Source organism: Monodon monoceros, unplaced genomic scaffold, assembly GCF_005190385.1.
Source record: "Monodon monoceros isolate NGI ecotype Baffin Bay Population unplaced genomic scaffold, NGI_Narwhal_1 Super_Scaffold_16, whole genome shotgun sequence".
NCBI lineage: Eukaryota > Metazoa > Chordata > Mammalia > Artiodactyla > Monodontidae > Monodon > Monodon monoceros.
In genome coordinates, this window is record NW_021703772.1 from 29,326,535 (window position 1) to 29,346,055 (window position 19,521).

Sequence of the window (19,521 nt, forward strand, 5' to 3'; positions counted from 1 at the left end):
ACATTTAATAGAATTGTAAAGTTTTCCCCACATCATTAAGTAACTTATGGCACGTCCAGATAATATTTTACAAATATTAAAATGTCTTAGAACAGCACTTCTCAAATTTTCATGAGTATACAAATCACCTGGGATATTGTTAAAATACAGATTCTGGTTCAGTGGGTCTGAGATGGGCTCCAAGAGTCTGCATTCCTAACAACCTCCCAGATGATGCTGATACTGCTAGTCTGTGGACCACATTCTGAGTAGCAAGTGCTTAGAAGATATATATTCCATTAATGATGAATGCTTAAATAGCTTCCAGTGTTTGGCTCATACACGGTGAAATAGCAAATCAATGGAGTGATAAGTATCCTTACACATATTGTGGGAATAATACAAATATGTATCAAGTGTATACTAAGGGTGCATACAGGCGCAAAGAAAATTAAAAATCTAACTCCTGGTCAATGTCAATAGATATCAATATTCTCAAGACTCTGCATGCATACATCTGAAGGGCATTCCACAGTGACAGAGAGCCCATCAGTGGTTTCTAGGGAACAAAGGGAAAGGCAAAAAGGGAGGAAACTTTTAGGGGTGGTGGATGTTCATTATCTTGATTGTGGTGATGTTTTCATGGATATTTTATATATATATATATTTATTTATATATATTATATATATAATCTGTTAAAGCTTATCAAATTGTATGCTTTTAATATATGGAGTTTGTTGTTTGTCAATTATACCTCAATAAACCTATTTTTTTAAATATGGGGGAAAAAGCCACGAAATGTGTTCCAGAAAGGTTGTATTAATTTGCATCCCACCAGCATATGCAAGTGCCTGCCTCACTTCCTTTGTCAGCACTGTAATTCTTAAAGAAAAAAAACCCATGATGCTAATTTAAAAGGCAAAATCTCTCACTTGTTTGAATGTGTGTTTTTGATTACAAGTAGACTGAAATTTTTTCATGTTGATCAGCTCTTCACTCGTTTTTCTTTTGTAATGTGTGTTTATCAACTTATAGGAGCTCTTTATTTAGATATGTCATAAATAAATCACCTATTTTTTTTTCTCTTGGCTAGACGTTTACATTTGTGTATGTGATGTAATTATAACATAAATAGACATTTTAAATAAGTTCAAGAATCAAAAAAACAAAAGCCAATCTTAACACTGCTGAAAACACAAACAAAAAAAGCTCAGTCAGGACACAGAATTAGATAAAAAAAATCAAAAATCTTTTACACCTATTTCTCCCACAAGGTGGCTGACTTATTAGCATAAAACTACATCAGAAGCAAGCCATATACATAAACATATCAACCTTATACCTGTCATGTTCACTATTTTAGTTGATTAATACAGTAAAGTAGGTTAGTTTTATCCTCTTTAAAATGAAGAGTTTGGTACTGAGGTATAACATATTTTGTGATTTGATCAGGAATAGTCAGAATTTGGATTTATAAACTCCCACTTTTTGTTTATTTATTGACCCTAATTGTATTAGAAATGGGTCCATGAAATCAACCTGGGGTTGAGTAGTTTTTGTTTGTTTTGAATCAACTGACTAAATACCAGAAAAGGAGAATATTTACATATTCTCCTGGAGAGGAGAGTAAATCTTTATATTAACAATCCTGAGAAGACATATATATATATATATTTTTTTTAATTTAGGTCTAGCATTACCAAGTGTTGATGAGGATACAGAGCAATGAATTGTTTTTTTTTTGTTTTGTTTTTTTAAATTAATTATTTATTTATTTTTGGTTGTGTTGGGTCTTCGTTTCTGTGCAAGGGCCTTCTCTAGTTGCGGCGAGCGGGGGCCACTCTTCATCGCGGTGCGCGGGCCCCTCACTGTCGCGGCCTCTCTTGTTGCGGAGCACAAGCTCCTGACGCGCAGGCTCAGTAGTTGTGGCACACGGGCCTAGCTGCTCCGCGGCATGTGGGATCTTCCCAGACCAGGGCTCGAACCCGTGTCCCCTGCATTGGCAGGCGGATTCTCAACCACTGCGCCACCAGGGAAGCCCGAGAAGACATATTTTTAAACTGTTTTCCTTCACTCTATACCTGAGTCTCACAAGACATTTTTAGACAACACAGCAATGAAGAATGCTAATACTAGTAATACTGGTAAAAGAGGAATGCTTCTTTATCTGTCATGCCAATTGGTACAAATGCAAGAAAACTAGTTCCTCCAAAAGGTAGTTACAAGTATTCATATATTTGTCCAATCCTTTGAAAATGAGTCATAATTAGCCACCAGAAGAAAGAGATATGCACTTACCATGTAAAGAATGAAAATTTTAGTTTCCTTAATAGAATATTTTCAACTCTTGTTCTGAAGCGTTATAAGGTTAAATCATTTGGTCAAGTATGCAAAACTAGATGACGTCTAACCTGGAACAAAAGTCCAGATTTCCTGAGGTACAAGGTGAAGAGCAGTAGGAGATGAAACGTGGAGATAACGTGGAAATCAATGATGTGGCTGAGGCTCCAGAAAATTCCAATTCTTTGAACTTTTACTTCCTCATCCATAAAATGAGGGAGGTGGATTAAATGACTGATACATTTCCTTCCAGCTCTAACCTTCTCTTAACGTAGGCAACATAAGTTGATAAGACCTGTGACAGATGCAGTCATATTGCTAGAGACCTTTTATTGCCAACCTGGGGTTTCTCGACTACTTTGTTTGTAAGTCCCTGTCAGCTCAGGTTCAAACTCTAGCCCTATCCTATTTATGTAGCTTTGATAGTTTATCCTCTTATTAGATAAAAGGAAATAAGGGTCCCAAGAGATTAATAGCAGCTACACCTCAAAGAGTTAAGATAATGAAAAGAGAGAATACATCCCAATACTTAGCAGTGCCTGGCACAGAGTAAGACGTCCAGTAATTGCACGTCTGCATATTTGGGGTACCTTAGTCCATCCAGGATGATATTAACAGAATACCATAGACTGGGTAGCTTATAAACAACAGAAATTTACTTCTCACAAATTAACTGTGGGAGAGGCTCGGAAGTCCAAGGTCAAGGCTCTGGCAGATTCTGTGTCTGGTGAGGGCCCCCCTTCCTGGTTCGGAGATGGTCATCTTCTCACTGTCCTCACATGGAGAAGTGACAGGGGAGCTCTCTGAGGCCTCTTGTACAAGAGCACTAATCCAATGTATGAGGCCTCCACCCTCATGACCTAATCATCTCCCAAAGCTCTGCCTCCAAATACCATCACACTAGGGGTTAGGTTCCAACACAGGACTTGCAGGGATGGGGTGGAGGGGCGGCACAAGCGCTCGGTCTTTCACACGGGGCTAAAACAACACCAACTTATGTGGCACTCAGGTTTCACAAGCGGAACCTGCTGTATCCCCAGTGAGTCAAATACTAGGTAGACAGGCGTGTGACAAACTTGAACAAGTACTTCCACAAAAGGATGAACAAACGTAACTGAAAAATAGCCCTCAGGTCTGGCTCACAAAACAGTTCAGCTATATATTTACTTGAAAAGACTTTGTGAAATGGTGGGAGGGGAAAGGGGAAGAGGGAGAAAGGAATGACCTCACCAATGGCAAGGACTGTGGTGTTAGCAACCCACAACCTATCAATCTGAAGAAATTAGGACTCCTTGCCATCTCTGCACTATCTCATCTGCGTTTCTCTTAGTAAGGTCCACAAACCACTTCTACCTAGAATGCTTGCTACAACTGCAGATACCTGATCCTCACCCATTTTTAACAGGCCACCTCGTTAATTCTTATACATTCTACAATTTGAGACCCTAGCCCAATTGCTTTGTGGCCAGTGCTTGAATGTGGTCCATACCTGAGTCCTAAAACAGCTTAGATTCCAGACCCACATCTGAGGACTGCCCACAGCAACTTACCTGCAACCCATCACAACTAAGAAACCAGTTTTGAATGCATCAAAGCTAATGAGAAACAGTAAAACCTATAGCTCATGAATTTATGAAGTATCTGGGCACTGGAAGGAACAGGTATGACTGCAAAAATGATCCTTCTGGAATTTTCTCAGCATTTTCTAAAGTGCCAGTAAGAATATTTCTTTCATTCTCAACTTTAATTTTAGCAGTGAACTGAAATAACACTTTTTATTATGGTGAGCAGTCAGGTAAGTTCCATCGACAACTGAATTGTAGTCTTTATTAAAGTTATTTTTATAAATTTATGTCTAATAACATTAAAAGGTTGCTTTTTACTTTAACATGTGCTTTGCAAATTTATATCAGCAGTAGAAAGTGCTTCCTGTGAATAGATTTTACTCTTCAAAAATGTGACTGCATCCTTCATCTCTAGTTTTTTCATCTCCCAATTATTGACCTTACCAAAGAAAGAGGAAAATAATCAGTTTGCAAGATGACGACGTATAAAATAAAAGCTAGTTTTGAGATCCAAGGATATTAAAATAACATCAGCCAACCACTTATAATTACGCACATTTTAGAAGTTTAGTAAGACTATGTGCTAGGGTCGAAGAAAGCTCTCACAGTGAAAATTATAAAAAAACTTTAAAGGTCCTCTAAAGGGTGCAAAAGATCCTTTCTTGGGATAATCTTCCTTAGAATATAAATAATAGCCAATATGAAAAAAAAAAGTGTTACAGATTAGCCCATTAAGAGAAATGGGCCATCTTAACCTTGGTAATCCGGGCATGATCCAGTTTTGGATACTAAAGTACCATAACGAAGATTCAAATATTTACATTTCACATTATATGCAGGACCAAATGAGTGGCATTTAGATACATCCTAACATTAGCATAAATATACATTTATTCGTATGGTTCTTGCTCCATACAGAGACATCTAGAGAGGCTGTTCGAGAAAAGTTGTGCTCAGAATCAAAGAAAGCATAAGGAGGGAAGAGGAAGAAGCATCCTCTTATAGTCATCCAGCATTTTCTAGTGACAAACATCCTTAACAGCCTCACAATGGCCCATGAAAACAAAGCTTTAATTAACATCTTTTCTTCTCCTGTTCAAGATAACCTAGAAACTGAATATTGTTTCATGTGTCTTAAATTAAAGAAGTACACATATTACTGACATTTTTCACTTGACAAAAATGATTAAAGTTGACTAAATGTAGCACTTATAAAACCCCAAGTAAATAATAGTATCAGCTGAGTATGAGCCAACTCACGTACCAGAAAGGTTCTTTTTCAAAGAAAACAATAACTAAAACACTTATTCCGATACTGCTGAAAATTCATCTAGTCCTAGTAACCAACTTCAACCACAACATTCCCAGCAGAAGGAACATCAGTAACTGAAGACTATTTCACTTGCATTTTTTTCTTACCAAGATCACGTGAAAACCCATTACTTTCAAATGCCGCATTTTCATAGCAAGGAATCCTCTGGGGTGGGTTGAATCCAAACAGTACGTAGATCTAGGAACACAGAGTACAGCTACTCTGAAAACAAAAACACAAAACGTGAGACTAGTTACTAACGAGATGACCATGTACAATCTTGCTGCATCCTTGTTCTTTGGAGATTTCAAAGCTGAGCTCGCCACTTACCACATTCCTCACCATTCCCTCCTGTGTTAGTCCTTCACTTCCTCATTACCTAGACTATGTAGATATTCCAGTATATGAAGACTATTTTAGGAACCACAAGCTTATAAAAATGCTTTATACAAACAGTATCCCTTAACCATCTTTAAGAATGGCTACATTCTCGATGAGGAAAATTTTCAGATATGAAAGCACCCATTTTAGGGCTTTCCTGTGCAGAGCTAATCTCTGATCTAAACATAATTATTTATGCTACTAGAAGCACTGATGTAGATAATACCAAATGGAAGATGCTCTGCTTGTACATATTGTCTCCCAGAGACAGACACATTTAAAAACCAGAATGGGGAGACCAAATACAAAAAAGAAAACACTAAGAGATAGGCAAGACTGTTGAAAAGATAAAATGTATACGTGTAACAAAAATGTGGAAGGTGTAATTTGTCTTTCATTGTTCATGGCCTTTTGGAAAGATTAAGTTCATTGGGGGAGACAAATACATTTGTATCCTTACTGTCTTCTGTCATACTCTGGCTGTTATCTGAGATAAAGTAAGAGAAATTTCATATCTTTAAAGGAACACTGATTCCTCATTTTTTCTCGGTACTTTAGGCTGAGAGCTACTACATTATATTATCATGCCAGAACAGATGAACACCTGAAAAAGAAAAATGATCTTTCAACTGGGTCAGAGAGAAAGCCTCTTTTTGAGGGAAGATGGGTAATAAGTAGAAGGAAGACAGTGGCTGAAAAAGATGGCCAAGGAACAAGCTAGGTGGATTTAGAAAGGCGCAAAAGTTACAGAGCTGTGTATGAGTGGAGAGGGATGAGTAGATAAGAGTTTGAATCCCTACAGACTTTTTCTGTACCTCTCTCTACCATACTTATGTGCATGTGCTACAAAGCAGTAGGGGATATACGTCGCTTGGGGTCAGGATCCGCGTCTGACTCATCTTTGTGTGCCCCACAGGCCCTAACAGAGCCTTTCCACAAAGAATGACTGAACACAGGGGGTGTGCAATATGACCTGATCCAGATGCTTACAAGGCAGAATATTCTCTCAGGGAGTAGCATCAATTTCTCCCAGGAACACCCTCTGTACTGTGTGAGTCAAGGAAACTACTTCTAATTAACTTCAATATGGTTTGATCCATATACAATACAGCTTAATTAAAAAGCTAAAGTTTCTCTACCTTTAGAAAGGTTTGGCGGTAGAGAAAAATATTTTTTGGGTGTTTGATTTTAGTAGAAGCCTTCATTCTTTATGATCACTACTGCATTATCTTGTCAAAAATTTACACTGCACTGATGGTTTCAATTATACTAGCATTGTTATATTGAACTGTTTAGCTTTAAAACCTGATTTTTAAAAATTGCCTGTTTCATTAAATGGACAACTCCAATCCACTGTCTTCAACCACAGTGTCCCACATTTATACCTAAGGGGTAGATTAATGGATGAGAAGTCCCTTGGTGCATTACAAGCTCTATACAAATATAAGGTCTTTGTATTGTTACCGCTATTTAACATGAAGTCTTCGAGAATTAAGATTTAAATTTAGAAAGCTCAGCAAATGCGTATGTGTAAACAACCTTTGAATATTTGTAGCAGAAGTTACCACATCCACGTCGGAAAATGGAAGCACTTGGCTCCTGTTAGCATCCATTCTGATTTCAAAATCTGAAAGAAAAAAATTGATACTAATTTTTCAAACATCGCCCCAAGTGATTTTTTGTTTGAAAAGGTATACTACCACTACCAATAATTATAATGGCAGCAGGTAAGCTATACTGAGCTTATTTACCATGTGCCAAATACTAGTCTGGATTTTATATGTATAATCTCATTTGTTGGTCACAGGAACCCTGTGAGGTGGGTACTATTATTATTGCCATTTTACAGATAAGGAAAGAGGCCGGTGAGTGCCTAACACACAGCACTAGTAAGTAGTAGAGTGAAAATCCACACCCAGCAGTCCAGCTCCAGAGCCAATGCTGTACCACACTAGACTGCTGCAGTAAACTCCTTATCTTTTGTCAGAAAAGAAGTAAAACAGAGGAAAATCATATGAAGTCCCATACCGATATAATAATTATGTGGCAACCATACACTTTTTGAGAAGCATCCTTCTCCCAGAAGGCTACTCAGCACCTCGGCAACCTTTGCATGTGGCTGTAATGGCACGGAGGGCAGCTGTGGCAGCACTAAGTGTGTGTCCTTGTGACCAGGAACATCATCAAGTTTTAGACAGGCAGCCAAAACGTGAAGCTTGTGAACATTCCTCTCCACATCACCTTAAAAAAAAAAAAAAAAAAAAAAGAGAGAAAGAAAATTATAGTTAAGAAAAATATGAATGCTACATTTAAGAAATTGTATTAATGCACCTATAATTCTGATTATTTGCTTCTTATCAGGAGGAATCTCTCTGTGTCTCCCTAGGTCCCACAGTGTGTAGGTCAGTGCCCTGATAATGTTTTAAACTTTAAAATATCTTTCAAGGTGCTTTAGCCTCAACTCTTCACTGAACAGATGGGAAAATGCTCAGGAATGTTAAAATGCCTCCTGATTAAAGGCAAAGTTGGGACTAGATTCCAGGTCTCCTGGGTTCACGGCTGCTTCCTCCATGTTAGACTGCTTGAAAAATCAGCACATGGTGTTCCTTTTCCACACTTCAACTTTGGAATTTCATATTGTTGTTTTTAAAAGGATTTAAAATACTCTATTCCCAGATAATCATCAAATTTTACACATCTAGCCTGATATTGCTTCTCCTTATTTAATAGTAAAGACTGAAAGACAACAATTAATTTGGTTCCAAGAGTAAATAAATTCACTACTTTGGTAACTATTTGGTTTCTTGATCTAACGGCTGTGCCCTCATTACAGGCCATGAGTGACAAAGTGTTTATAGCTGCAAAAGTTGACTTAACTTGGCTTCAAACGTGACACATAAGGATTAGCAGTACAAACACCTCTGATCAAGGCATAAAGAACAACCTGAACATTTAGCCTTTGCACAAGTACATGAAGTGTAAATAAAAAGAACAAGGACGCTGTGTTTCTTATTCTTGCCGTCTATGGGCAGGATCTGTCACTAAAGGAGCCTCCACCGGTTTGCTGGTTTGAAGCACGGCCCTTTGACTTCACCATCATTGGTCCTTTCATCAGGAGCACCCGCTCCACACGTTTTAACTAACACTGCGGCAACTGAGACCCCAATCTGAATCACCTGGTAGCCTGGCGGTACTGCTTTATTTTAGTCACCACCGTGTACTGACATCCTACCTGACGTCAGCAGATCATGGATGATGTCCTTTTGAAGAAGCTGATTAATAGGGGCCAGGGGAAAATGGTTCATCAAGCAAAACGAACACACAGCATTCAACAGGTTTTCAGAAGAGATGTGGTGAAGACTACCAGTCAGAGCACTAGACATAACTTCTAGGAACCTACAGGGGCAGAAAGGAGAGTCAGCTTTCAAATATGAAGAGTAGACAAGGTCATGGTAGAGCTAGTGAGGTGTCAGAACTGATAGCTTTAAGGGGATAAAACAATCAGGCTTGCAATAAGTCTTCACACATCTTTCAGGTCGGTGACTATCTCATAATAAATACATACACTCAATAAATATTAGCTACTACTATATGTCTTACACAGGGCAAATGTTTATAAGCGTTAACTCATTTAATTCCTATTCAAACTCTGTGGGATAGGTATCATTATTTTCTTCATAATAAAGATGAGTAAACAGGCTAAGCAGGGTCAACTAACTTGTCCAAGAACACACAGCCAGGAAATAGCAGAGACAGCACTGGAATCCAAGTTGTCAGGGTCCAAAGGCTTTTAACCATTGTGCTAGATTTTTTTTCAAGAGTAAGTCTTTAAGACCTGGAACTCCACTGCAGTTTTATAATCAATTACAATTCTCTAGCTATTAATACTCTGAGTTAAAAGAACTGCTAGCCTAATCCTACCACCCAAGCTAATGTTACGCAGTATAACAAAGCAGCTAAGCACAGAGGAAGAGAGGAAAGATCAAAATTAGGTAAGGTCACGTGTGCAGCGTGGCACCCCTGATAAACGGCACAGATACGCTTTGAACCCAGATCAATTTGACTCTTAGGGCATAAGCTATATATCATTATATAAGAAAAAAGGAAGTATTGATACTTGCAAAGTACTGTGATAGTGTACAGGAAAGAAAGTAGATAGGGTAGCTTTGGGGATAAGGAGAATTTCAGTTAAGTGGAAAAGATGGCAAAAGGGAAGACCACTTGAAACTAACCCCTGAAAGTACATGCCATTCATGCTGTAATAACTAGCGAGGCTGGGGCACAGGCAGAGATGCCCATAGCAGGGCAAGTATGCCCTGAAGTAAGCCCTTGGTACCAATGAGCCATAAAGGGAAATGTCTGAGATCAACTGGGAGGTCCCGTGAGGAGCAGACGGCCGAGTGAGGAACGCTGTGACAGGCTAAGCAGGACTGCTAACAGGTCCTAGAGACAACAGTGAGGCAACACTTACTAAAGGGAGAACTGATGGAGTTTGGAGTATGCAGCAAGAAACAGCGGGGCTGCAGAGGACTGATCTGGAGCCCAGCGGTAATCACCTCCCCAGTCTCCTCGCATCCCACTTCTTATGCTGTTACCTCATGCTTCAGCGACACCAAAATCTGTGTCGTTCCCCGCACGTACTCTGCTGTTGCTTTCCTTCCTGACCTGAATACGGAGCCCCTTCTACTCAGAATGGTATTTCCATTGTTAACTGCTCTCTCTCCATCTTTCAAGATCTGCTCAGGTACCCACTCCTCCAGGCAGGATGCTTGGCACCCACGCTGACCCCCCACTTCGCCAGGCTAGCATCCTGGTACATCCCTCCTCTATTCCTATATACACTGTATAAAACTCTATCACTTCAATGTTCATGCTGTATTTAACTGCAGAAAGGATTATGTCTCATTCATTTTTGTCTTAAGTACCTGAGTGCTTGGTACAAGTTTTCCAACTAAATGAACAAATAAACTTAGATGAGGAGGAGGAGAATGTTAATGGAAAAGGAAGAATCAAGAATAATGAGCTAAAAACTCACCAAGTTGTATACATTGAATATGCACAGCATTTTACATGTTGTTATTCATACCTCGATAAAGTGGTTTAAAAAGCTCTAGAGCGCTTTTCAATTATGGAGCAGAGACAGGCTTATTGACAAATAATTGCAGCTATGTGTCAAGGCTCCACCAAAGAGTTATATAAGACATGACAAGCACAGGGGCTGTGATGGAGACAATTAAGGGAAGGCACATGACAAAGCTATATAAGACATGACAAGCACAGGGGTTCTGATGGAGACAATTAAGGGAAGGCACATGACATGCAGTATGAACTGAGTCTCACAACAGTGGAGAGCACAGTGGGCAGCTGCTTTTCTTGGCCCAGCACTTCTTTGATTACCTGCCCCAAAGAAATGGGCATGTGACCCAAACTCGTTCGATCAGATTTTCTCTTTTGGAAATCTGAATCTTGAGGGAAAACCACAGGGACAAAAAGCTGTTGGAGTCAAGCTACTCGATGGCAAAAAGATGACCAGTGAACCTTGCCACTGAGACCCTCAGAACTGCCCTAGTTTATTCCTCCAAGGCCTCTCTGACTGACACTCTAGTTTTTTTTTTTAATCTAACAATTACTGTGTCTGGCATTGCCTTAAGAACCTGACACAGATTAACTCATTTAATCCTCATAACAACCCAATACGATTAGAAATAACTCTTTATTTCTCATCCCCATTTTAACAGATGAAGAAACTGAGGCACAGATAAGTAACTTGCCAAAGTTAAGTAGCTAATGAATCGCAGAGCTAAGATTCAAACCTAAGCAAGGTGTCTCCAGGGTCTGCGCTTTTAATCACTCTTCTAACAAATGACAAATGACATGTTATATGCATTTCTGGTTTTTAATGAAACTTAGAACTGACCCAGAGAGGAAGGAAAGATGTTCTGGGTGGAAAGAAGATGAAAGAGCACAGCATGTTTGAGGAATTGCTGTGTTTAATAGTAGAAATGCACGGTTGTGGTTAAAATGAAAAGAATAGAAAGCAGTAGTTTGGGACCAAATGAAGAGTTAGGGTCAAAACTAAACTATAAACTCAGGAGCTGAGGGAATAAGCTGGGGGAGAGTTTGAAATGAAAACTCCTATGCTGAATTACCAAATATATTGCAAAGAACAAAGAAACTGGCAAAAGCAAAGCACATATCTTTAGCAAAGATAAAATAAAATTCTGTTTAACTTCATAAATAAGGAATATTATGTTTTATTTCTGGACATGGATGAAGGCCATGGATGGGTTCGCATGTAAGAATTCATTAAGCTTCGTAATCTTTTCTATAAATACGGTACGTGGCAATAAAAAAGTAAAAAAAGAACAAGTACATACTCGTGAGTCCAGCATTTGTGGAAGTGACCGAGAGAAGAATACACATGAAGAATAGAGACAAGGCTTTTCACGTTTAGGAAGCCAGGTTCATCTGCTGCTTTCTTCATAAACAAGTCCATCAAACTAACAGGTCGAAAGCCAACGTTTTCAAATAAGATGAGGAGAAAAAGAACCTAAAAAAAGAAAGAATTGAGGGAAAACTTCTTAAGAATTACAGTACGCTATTAGCAATCTTTTAGATCTCAAAATATTTAAACCGCAATAGAATTGTCCTGACCAAATATTCCCTTAAAAGGAACAATTATCTTTTCCTTACAAAATCTCTTCCAGTTATTCTTGAATCAGAGTATCGAGTTAACAATCAACCTCTTTTTATAAGCTGAGAACCAGAGCACAGAACGGTTTCCATATTTCCATCTCATTTAAAACACTTTCCTATACGCTTTTCATACAACAGCTCTGAAAATTACCTTTAAATATACCTCTTCTGAAGTTTTTCAAAATGACCAAGCCAATTTTGAACTGCTCTCCCTTCCAAACCTAGACACTTCCTAGATTCTAAGAGATAACTCAAAAATTTCTATGTTCAGTACTAATTTCTATAACTGAGAATAGAGCTGAAATACAATGATTAAATGTTCCAGTTCACCTCTCATTTCCCTCTTAGTCTTTCTCACAATAAGTACTTCTCTTTCCAAAACAATTTCCATACTAAAGTCAACCTCACCCTCCAAAGTGAACTAAACCAGTGACCTAACATGGTTACCACTACTTAACTACAAAAAGAAGTTTTTACCACCTGCTTCATTTAGATGTTTAATTATTAACACATGCCCTGAATTAAAAGGCTCTTACTCTGGAAGAAGCAAGCAAACTTTCCATAAATAGAAAACACACATGATCATTAAGTAATGACAGTTTATTCTTCAAAAAGCATAAGCCTCTCACATCACCTATCTCCATTATTCTAAATCTAATAAAGGAAAAGTAGAAAGACAGAAATAATCCTTAGTATCCAACCAAAGTACCATACAACCTTTTGAAAAACAAATAGAAAAACAAACTTTGGACAATATAATTTTTGTTTTGGAGAGAAAGATGGTCCAGACATTGAATAATATATTAATAGGTAACCCCCAGACAAAAATTATAAGGAGCTAATTTTTCAAGCCGATTTAGCATTGGAATATTTTGGAATCTAAACCACTTTAAAATGATAGAGAAGTTATTTCCAATGCTAAATAAATTAATATGTTTCTTGAAAGTTTCTGAGGCTTACTCTAAACTGTTAACATACTTACTTTTTTCAACTTCCAGATGTCAAAAGTTGTAGCCACATAATCTGCTATTCCCTTAAAAAGATCTATATTGAAGTATTGGAGGTCTCTGCAAGACTGCAATATGCTGATCAATATTCTAAAGGGACACCCATGGATATTACCTTTAAGAATGAGTTAGAGAAACAAGAATCACCAGATGGTTTTGACTGTAGGATCCAAGATACTATATACACAGTACTTTTGTTTCTTTAGAAAAAATAGCACTATATTTTGTTAAAAAAAACAAACACTATAGGCAAAAATAAAATTTAGATCTAACTATATCATCAGATATTTTTCATATAACAGCAAAGTTGTTAAAACAAACAAAACAAATACAGTCCAGAACAGATCGGATGCTACAAATCATATAAGAAAAATTCCCCTTACTTGTGACTATCTTACTGCACTCATTCAAAAGGATAATGGAGCGGTGATTCATGGCGGCCAGTACTGCAAACATGTGCTGGCTATTCAAAACAGAAAATTGGTCTAACTCTTTCAAGGCTTTCATCTAAAGAAAAGTAAACTTAAATTTAATTTATCATTTGTGGCAAAATAAATTAAACTCCTATATTTAAATAAAAAAGGATAAAGTTTGAGCAAAATGACTCGGACAAACAGATATATAGATAAATATACGTAAATATATATACAGATAAAAATAAATCTATTTCTATTATTTCACTTTAGCAAAGTTACATACAAAAGCATAATGTCCTCCTAATAAACTGACTTTAGGAGGTGATAGCAAATCACAAGAAATATTTTTTTCAAATTTTACCCAACAGAGAAAATTCAGAAGGTATTTACCTCCAATTTCCTTTTAAGACCAATCGGTGCATCTTTTCCAATACATTTCATCACAGTTTGTAATGTGAAGACACGTTCTATTTTCCAAACTTGCTGATCAACTAGCATCCTGTCATCAAACACAATAAATACCACAGTCCTAGGATCTTAAAGCCAGGTGAGAAATCGTAAAAGTCATTGGGTCCAGCTTCTACTTCTAGGCAAGGAATATGAAGCCCAAAGAAATGATCTACCTGCCCAAGAGTGCAAATAGTGAAAGCTCCAGGACCAGCCTAGTATTGTTTTCTCTCACATTATTTTGCTATATTTATGCATGAACAAATTTCAGGAGATTATATTAAGACATCCTAATGCATAGTCAATGAAAAAGGGAATTAAAAATTATTCTCATCAACCTATGACATTAGATTAGGTGCATCAATTTTATAAGTTGTAAAACAATCTCCTTTTCAAGCTGGGCCAGTGTCATGTGACCTCCACATAGTACCCAATTAACCATTATGAACTGAGTACATGTCAGTTATCCCCCAGCCCACATCAGTACTATGTTTTAAGATAATTTTAGATTTTAATGTTACCCACGCCTTTTATTTTATGGTGGACCCTGAAAGAAGCATTATTTCCAGCTTTACCTGATCCAGAGTCACTATTTTAAGTTTAATAAGGTATTAAAGACCATAACTACTAACAAAGGCTTCCATGCCCCTACTCCAAAAAAGGGAGCTCAACTTTCATCTTCGTTTTTGATTTAAGAGAAACAGAGAAAGGCACCTGAAGAAAGGGTAACAGAGTTCTCACCGCAATCCTGCTCGAAGAACATCCACATTCTTGCATGGCTCCATTGCCTCTAAGATACTTGACAAAACTGAAAGACATTTCTCATCACACTCATTGATACGTTCCTATTGAAATATAATTACAAAAATACCACAGGTGATGAGCTCATAGTGGACTATCTCACCCAAGCAAAACCACTGAACTGATGCTTTCAGCTAAAGGATTAAGTATCAAACCAATAACTCAGAGTCAGTCCACAATAAACAGCATCTTTGGAAAACAAGATGTCATATGTAAGTGAATCTTCCAAATAACTGATACATTCTTTTATGTATCAACCATTTTTTTACATTCTCCATTATCACTGAAAATGATTTGCTATTGATTACCTTCCTCCCCTTCTGAAATAACTTTTATCAAACATTATTTTTACCTCTTCTTGAGACCCAAAGCCATCATGATGACAAGTGCAGTAATATTAGAGCTACAGGACAATTTTCCTACCCCTAAAGAATCTTACAGAGCTGCGCTTACAATTTCCCTATATCCTTTCCTGGGTATCAAACTGCAACCTCAGTTGTGAACCTTCTGATTCACATCTGCTGTCACATTTTACCACCACTACCTGGATCTCAAGAGGAGCCCAGGCTCCATGGATCCTTCTTTCAAATCCTCTGAATTAGGGTACTAATTTAGGTTCTAGAAATGGCCTAATTTAGAAAACGAATAGTAACAACACAGCTTACCTAGTGCTCTACAATTTAATCACAACTAGCTTATACACCTCACAAGAGTACTTGTGATCACATCTGAAAGATGTAAGCTCTTTTGCTAAAATTACAATACACGGCGAACTAGTCACAGAGTCTCAAGTCAGAACCAGGTTATGATAAGAAATAGATACTGCTGGAAGGAAAAAAGGTCTCATTCCCATGAGAGGGTTTCCATTAACAATTTATAGCATTCCATCAATACCTACTGTGAAAGAAAAGACCACTTGGCTATGTGTTTGAAGGGCAAACTTCACTGATGACATATTTCATCCCTAGCTAAAATGTCTTCGCAACGTTCCAACATGTTAGTGAGATACAATTAAACATACAGTTAACCTGACCCCAAATATCCACTGTCCATTCCTCACCAATGCAGATACTATGCTGATATGAATACCTGTCCAAAATTCATTTAGAGCATCACTGACCAGGTAGAGCGACTTACTGTAATCACTTTTAAATAACTATATAGGGAACACAGTCTACCAAAAAACACGGATGTTCTGCGGTTTAAACACTCACACACGACACACAAATTAGTTCCTGGGCGAGAACATGGAAATCATAGTAATGTAAAAAGTTAAAAACTCTCATATACCTATGAACCCAATTCTTGAATTCTATAGTAGGATAGGATATATATCAGATCATCCTCAGGAAACTCCTGTCTTCAAAAAAAATTATTTAATTATGATCATTGAGTTCAGAAGTCTGAAGAGTCCACTCTTAAAAGGTAAATGATTACTTTCATGAACTCATCTTTTCCTCAGCCAATATGGCATCATTTCAGTGACATCAAACAGGACACTGACTCCTTTGTTTGAAACTAAAATTGGCTCCTTCCTCCATTCCACTTCCCACTCCCACAGTAATCTAAATACAAATTGGAGCACGTTGATGACCTCTGCTTAAAATATTTCACTGGATCCCCATTGCCTACAGGATAAATCCGAACTCCTTAGCCAGGCAGAAAAGGCTCTTCACGATTCATCCCCTTTTTCCCCAACCTCATGCCTTGCCATGACACCCAACCCCTCCTCCTTGACAACCACAGACACAATTTCCTCTCCATTCCCTCAAACTCACAACCCCAGTATTCTGTACCTCCAGCCACAATGAACTACTTTCAGCTCCGCAAACTATTCTCCAGGATTTGAACATATAGTCTTCTCTGCTTGAAACACCATCCCCTTCGCTATCCATCTTCTAAGTGCTGGCCATTTCTTGGACTCAGCTTAGCCATCATCTCCTACTGGGCTTGAATTTTAGCTCTACTATGTCGAGGTATTTCTTCATTCACGCAGCAAATATTTATCAAGTACCTACAGATAGCGACACTAACAGGTATGTGACCTTGGGCAAGTTATTTAACTGCTCTAAGCTTAAATTTCCTAATCGGTAAGATGAAAGTAACAATACCTACTTTTAAAAACTACACTGAGAATTACAGGAGACAATCCTCTTTTCAAACTTTGTACCTATCACTGCTTCAAACAGTAATCCTGTATCCTCCTCTCCCATCACCTCTTCCCATCATGAAGGCGTACTCCTGACTAGGTTTGAAGCCCTTGTAATGCACTCTCTATATTTTTCTTTCATTGCACTGAAAGCTCTACGTGGCCGTTATTTTGTAACTGTATTCCCTATGCTCAGCACCATGCCTACAACAAAGTAAATGTATGACTCATCAGATGAACATTGGTTATTTTTGTAATGACCTACAAAATATCTGTTGTCCCCTCTAGGTTATAAGGGCAGGGATCATGTCTTCTATATCTTTACATCCCTAGTGACAAGTCTAGTAACTGATACATAGTTGACACCCAATAAATATTTACTGTATGAATAAATCAATCCAGTAGCTGTGTGACTTTAGCCAAGTTAACATCACTAAATCTCTTTCCTCATCTGCTAAACTGAGGTAGCATCAACCTTACAGGACTATTGTGAAGATTAAATAAGACAACACAAGAAAAAGGTATAGGTAGTCAATAAATACTAGTTCCCTTCCCTTCTCTCCTTCTTTCAACTACCCAACCTTTCCTTGTATATTTTGTACCTCTCCCCATTTTAGCTTATTCACTATTACTCAACTCCAGAGAAGAAAAATGGGGCAAGCTTTCATAAATTTCTGCAGCAAAAAGATCTGGCTAACTTAAGGACTCTAAATCATATAATATCTATGCAGAAACAAATACAAACTACCATCCCAAAGGTAAGTTTCTTTCAAGGAGGCTACATGTCTACGTCCCATCATTCTTTCAAGATATGCTAAACCAAGTAAAAGTATATTTAAGGCTCCTTTTGATTTTACCTGGACCACCCTCAGCAAAGTCTGTACGAGTAGCGTATTCTGAGGGATCCCGAGCTTCACCATAGCATGAAGACTGAACAGCAGGTTGTCGTAGTGCATGATCTTGGCTTCTCTCATAATTTGTTCACACAGCTGGCTAAACATAGGGTGGTTAAACATCAATTGTTTTTCAAAGCGCTTCTGGTCATCAGACATCCGTTTGGCAATTGTCCACATTGCTGAGAAATAGTTACTACTAGGAAATGTAGGTGCTTTTGAAAATATATCTAACACTTCACTCAGGGAATTACACTCCTGAGACAGTTTTCTATAGTTGATCGGGGTTGGTTTTGTTCTCTTGGTGAGAACATCTTCATTGGAAGGCTCGTGATGAAAGTTTTTCTTCAATCCATTATCAGAGACAAAGTGTTTTGAGTTAAAGGACAGCCTTCTAGGACAAAGTAGTCTGTCAACTGTAAGGACTGTTGCAGTGCTTATGCTCTTTGTTTGAAAGCCATCACCTCCTGATTTAAAAATTAAGGCATCCTGAAAGAGATATCTAATAGATGACTGCATTCTATTATCAAAGTTACTTAAGAGCTTTCTTGGGTTCCAGTTTGAATAAACAATTTTTGGTCTGCAAAATCCCGAAGGATACAGCCTCACAGTTCTGCCTGTTGGAACTAAAGTACTGAATTGTCTGAGGTTCCATAAAAAGGAACCTGCTCTGTTATTCATTTTCCTAGCCACTGAAACACTTTCAAATGGCTTTAAAGTTGTCAAGATCACACACACACGTCGCTTCTAAATACGAAAGAAAACACATGCCGTCGCTTTCCTGTAGGGGAAGGGGTTATAAGAGAAATAAAAATTAAAGCAAAACTTCTACTTAAAAATATCAAATGCATTTAACAGAGACTAAAGTGAGAACCTAGGGAGACATTAAGATTTCCGTTAAAAAGGTAAAACCATGTTAGCAATATGGGCTTTCCCCATTTCTACCACAATGTGTATATACACAGTCTTAAAGGTGCAAGGCTACTTTGGAAGTAATCGTTGTACAAATAAGGTATTAAAAAAATAAAAAAGGAAGTGGATTTCTGACGGAAAAGTTTTCCTGCTTTCTTTGCAGTAAGGCATTTTATGTTACCACTGCCTTGAAGATGTCGTCAATGAAAAACAAGGGTTTAACTTTGATGGATACTTTTTAACACAAGAATTTAACTACAGGTAAACACGAACTGTTAAGAATAAGGACTTGGACAAGTAGAACGGCTCAGAAGAAGCAGCAAACTAAAGTGATGCACGTGGCCTGCGCTTGTCTGGAGATAACAACCAGACAGTCTCACCAGGTCTCAGAACCGGTGTCAGGGGTCCGTCCTTCCGGAGCTGGACCTCTTAGTATTAACCCACCTCCCTAAACTTACTTCCCGGGCAACTCCTGAGACCTTTCTCTGAAAGGCGAGAATTCTAAAGCGTAGTACGACCACCTGTTCCACCTATGCTCGTCCTCCACTCACCTTAATTCAGAGCCCCCTGGTTACACAGAGGCGCGGCCATACAGCTTCCCCGCGAGCTGAGCGTATCGCGA

The 19,521-nt window shown here is 38.1% G+C and overlaps 1 protein-coding gene across 2 annotated transcripts; it reads right to left on the reverse strand.

Annotated features, from left to right (window-relative positions):
- Nucleotides 1-1,920: 1,920 nt before the first annotated feature.
- On the reverse strand, nucleotides 1,921-19,499 carry FASTKD2 (FAST kinase domains 2). 2 transcript variants are annotated; one of them, XM_029224442.1, is made up of 12 exons: nucleotides 19,451-19,499; nucleotides 17,952-18,768; nucleotides 14,886-14,989; nucleotides 14,088-14,196; nucleotides 13,665-13,788; nucleotides 13,257-13,396; nucleotides 11,956-12,128; nucleotides 8,811-8,974; nucleotides 7,607-7,819; nucleotides 7,118-7,205; nucleotides 5,305-5,419; nucleotides 4,124-4,324 (listed from the first exon to the last, which is right to left on the reverse strand). In XM_029224442.1, exons 2-12 carry the CDS (start codon nucleotides 18,666-18,668, stop codon nucleotides 4,205-4,207), a joined length of 2,067 nt encoding a protein of 688 aa, XP_029080275.1. In that variant the 5' UTR covers nucleotides 18,669-18,768; nucleotides 19,451-19,499; the 3' UTR covers nucleotides 4,124-4,204. The 2 variants fall into 2 exon arrangements, with proteins under 2 accessions (XP_029080277.1, XP_029080275.1); XM_029224444.1 differs by lacking the exon at nucleotides 19,451-19,499 and having other exon boundaries at nucleotides 1,921-4,324; nucleotides 17,952-18,730.
- Nucleotides 19,500-19,521: the final 22 nt, after the last annotated feature.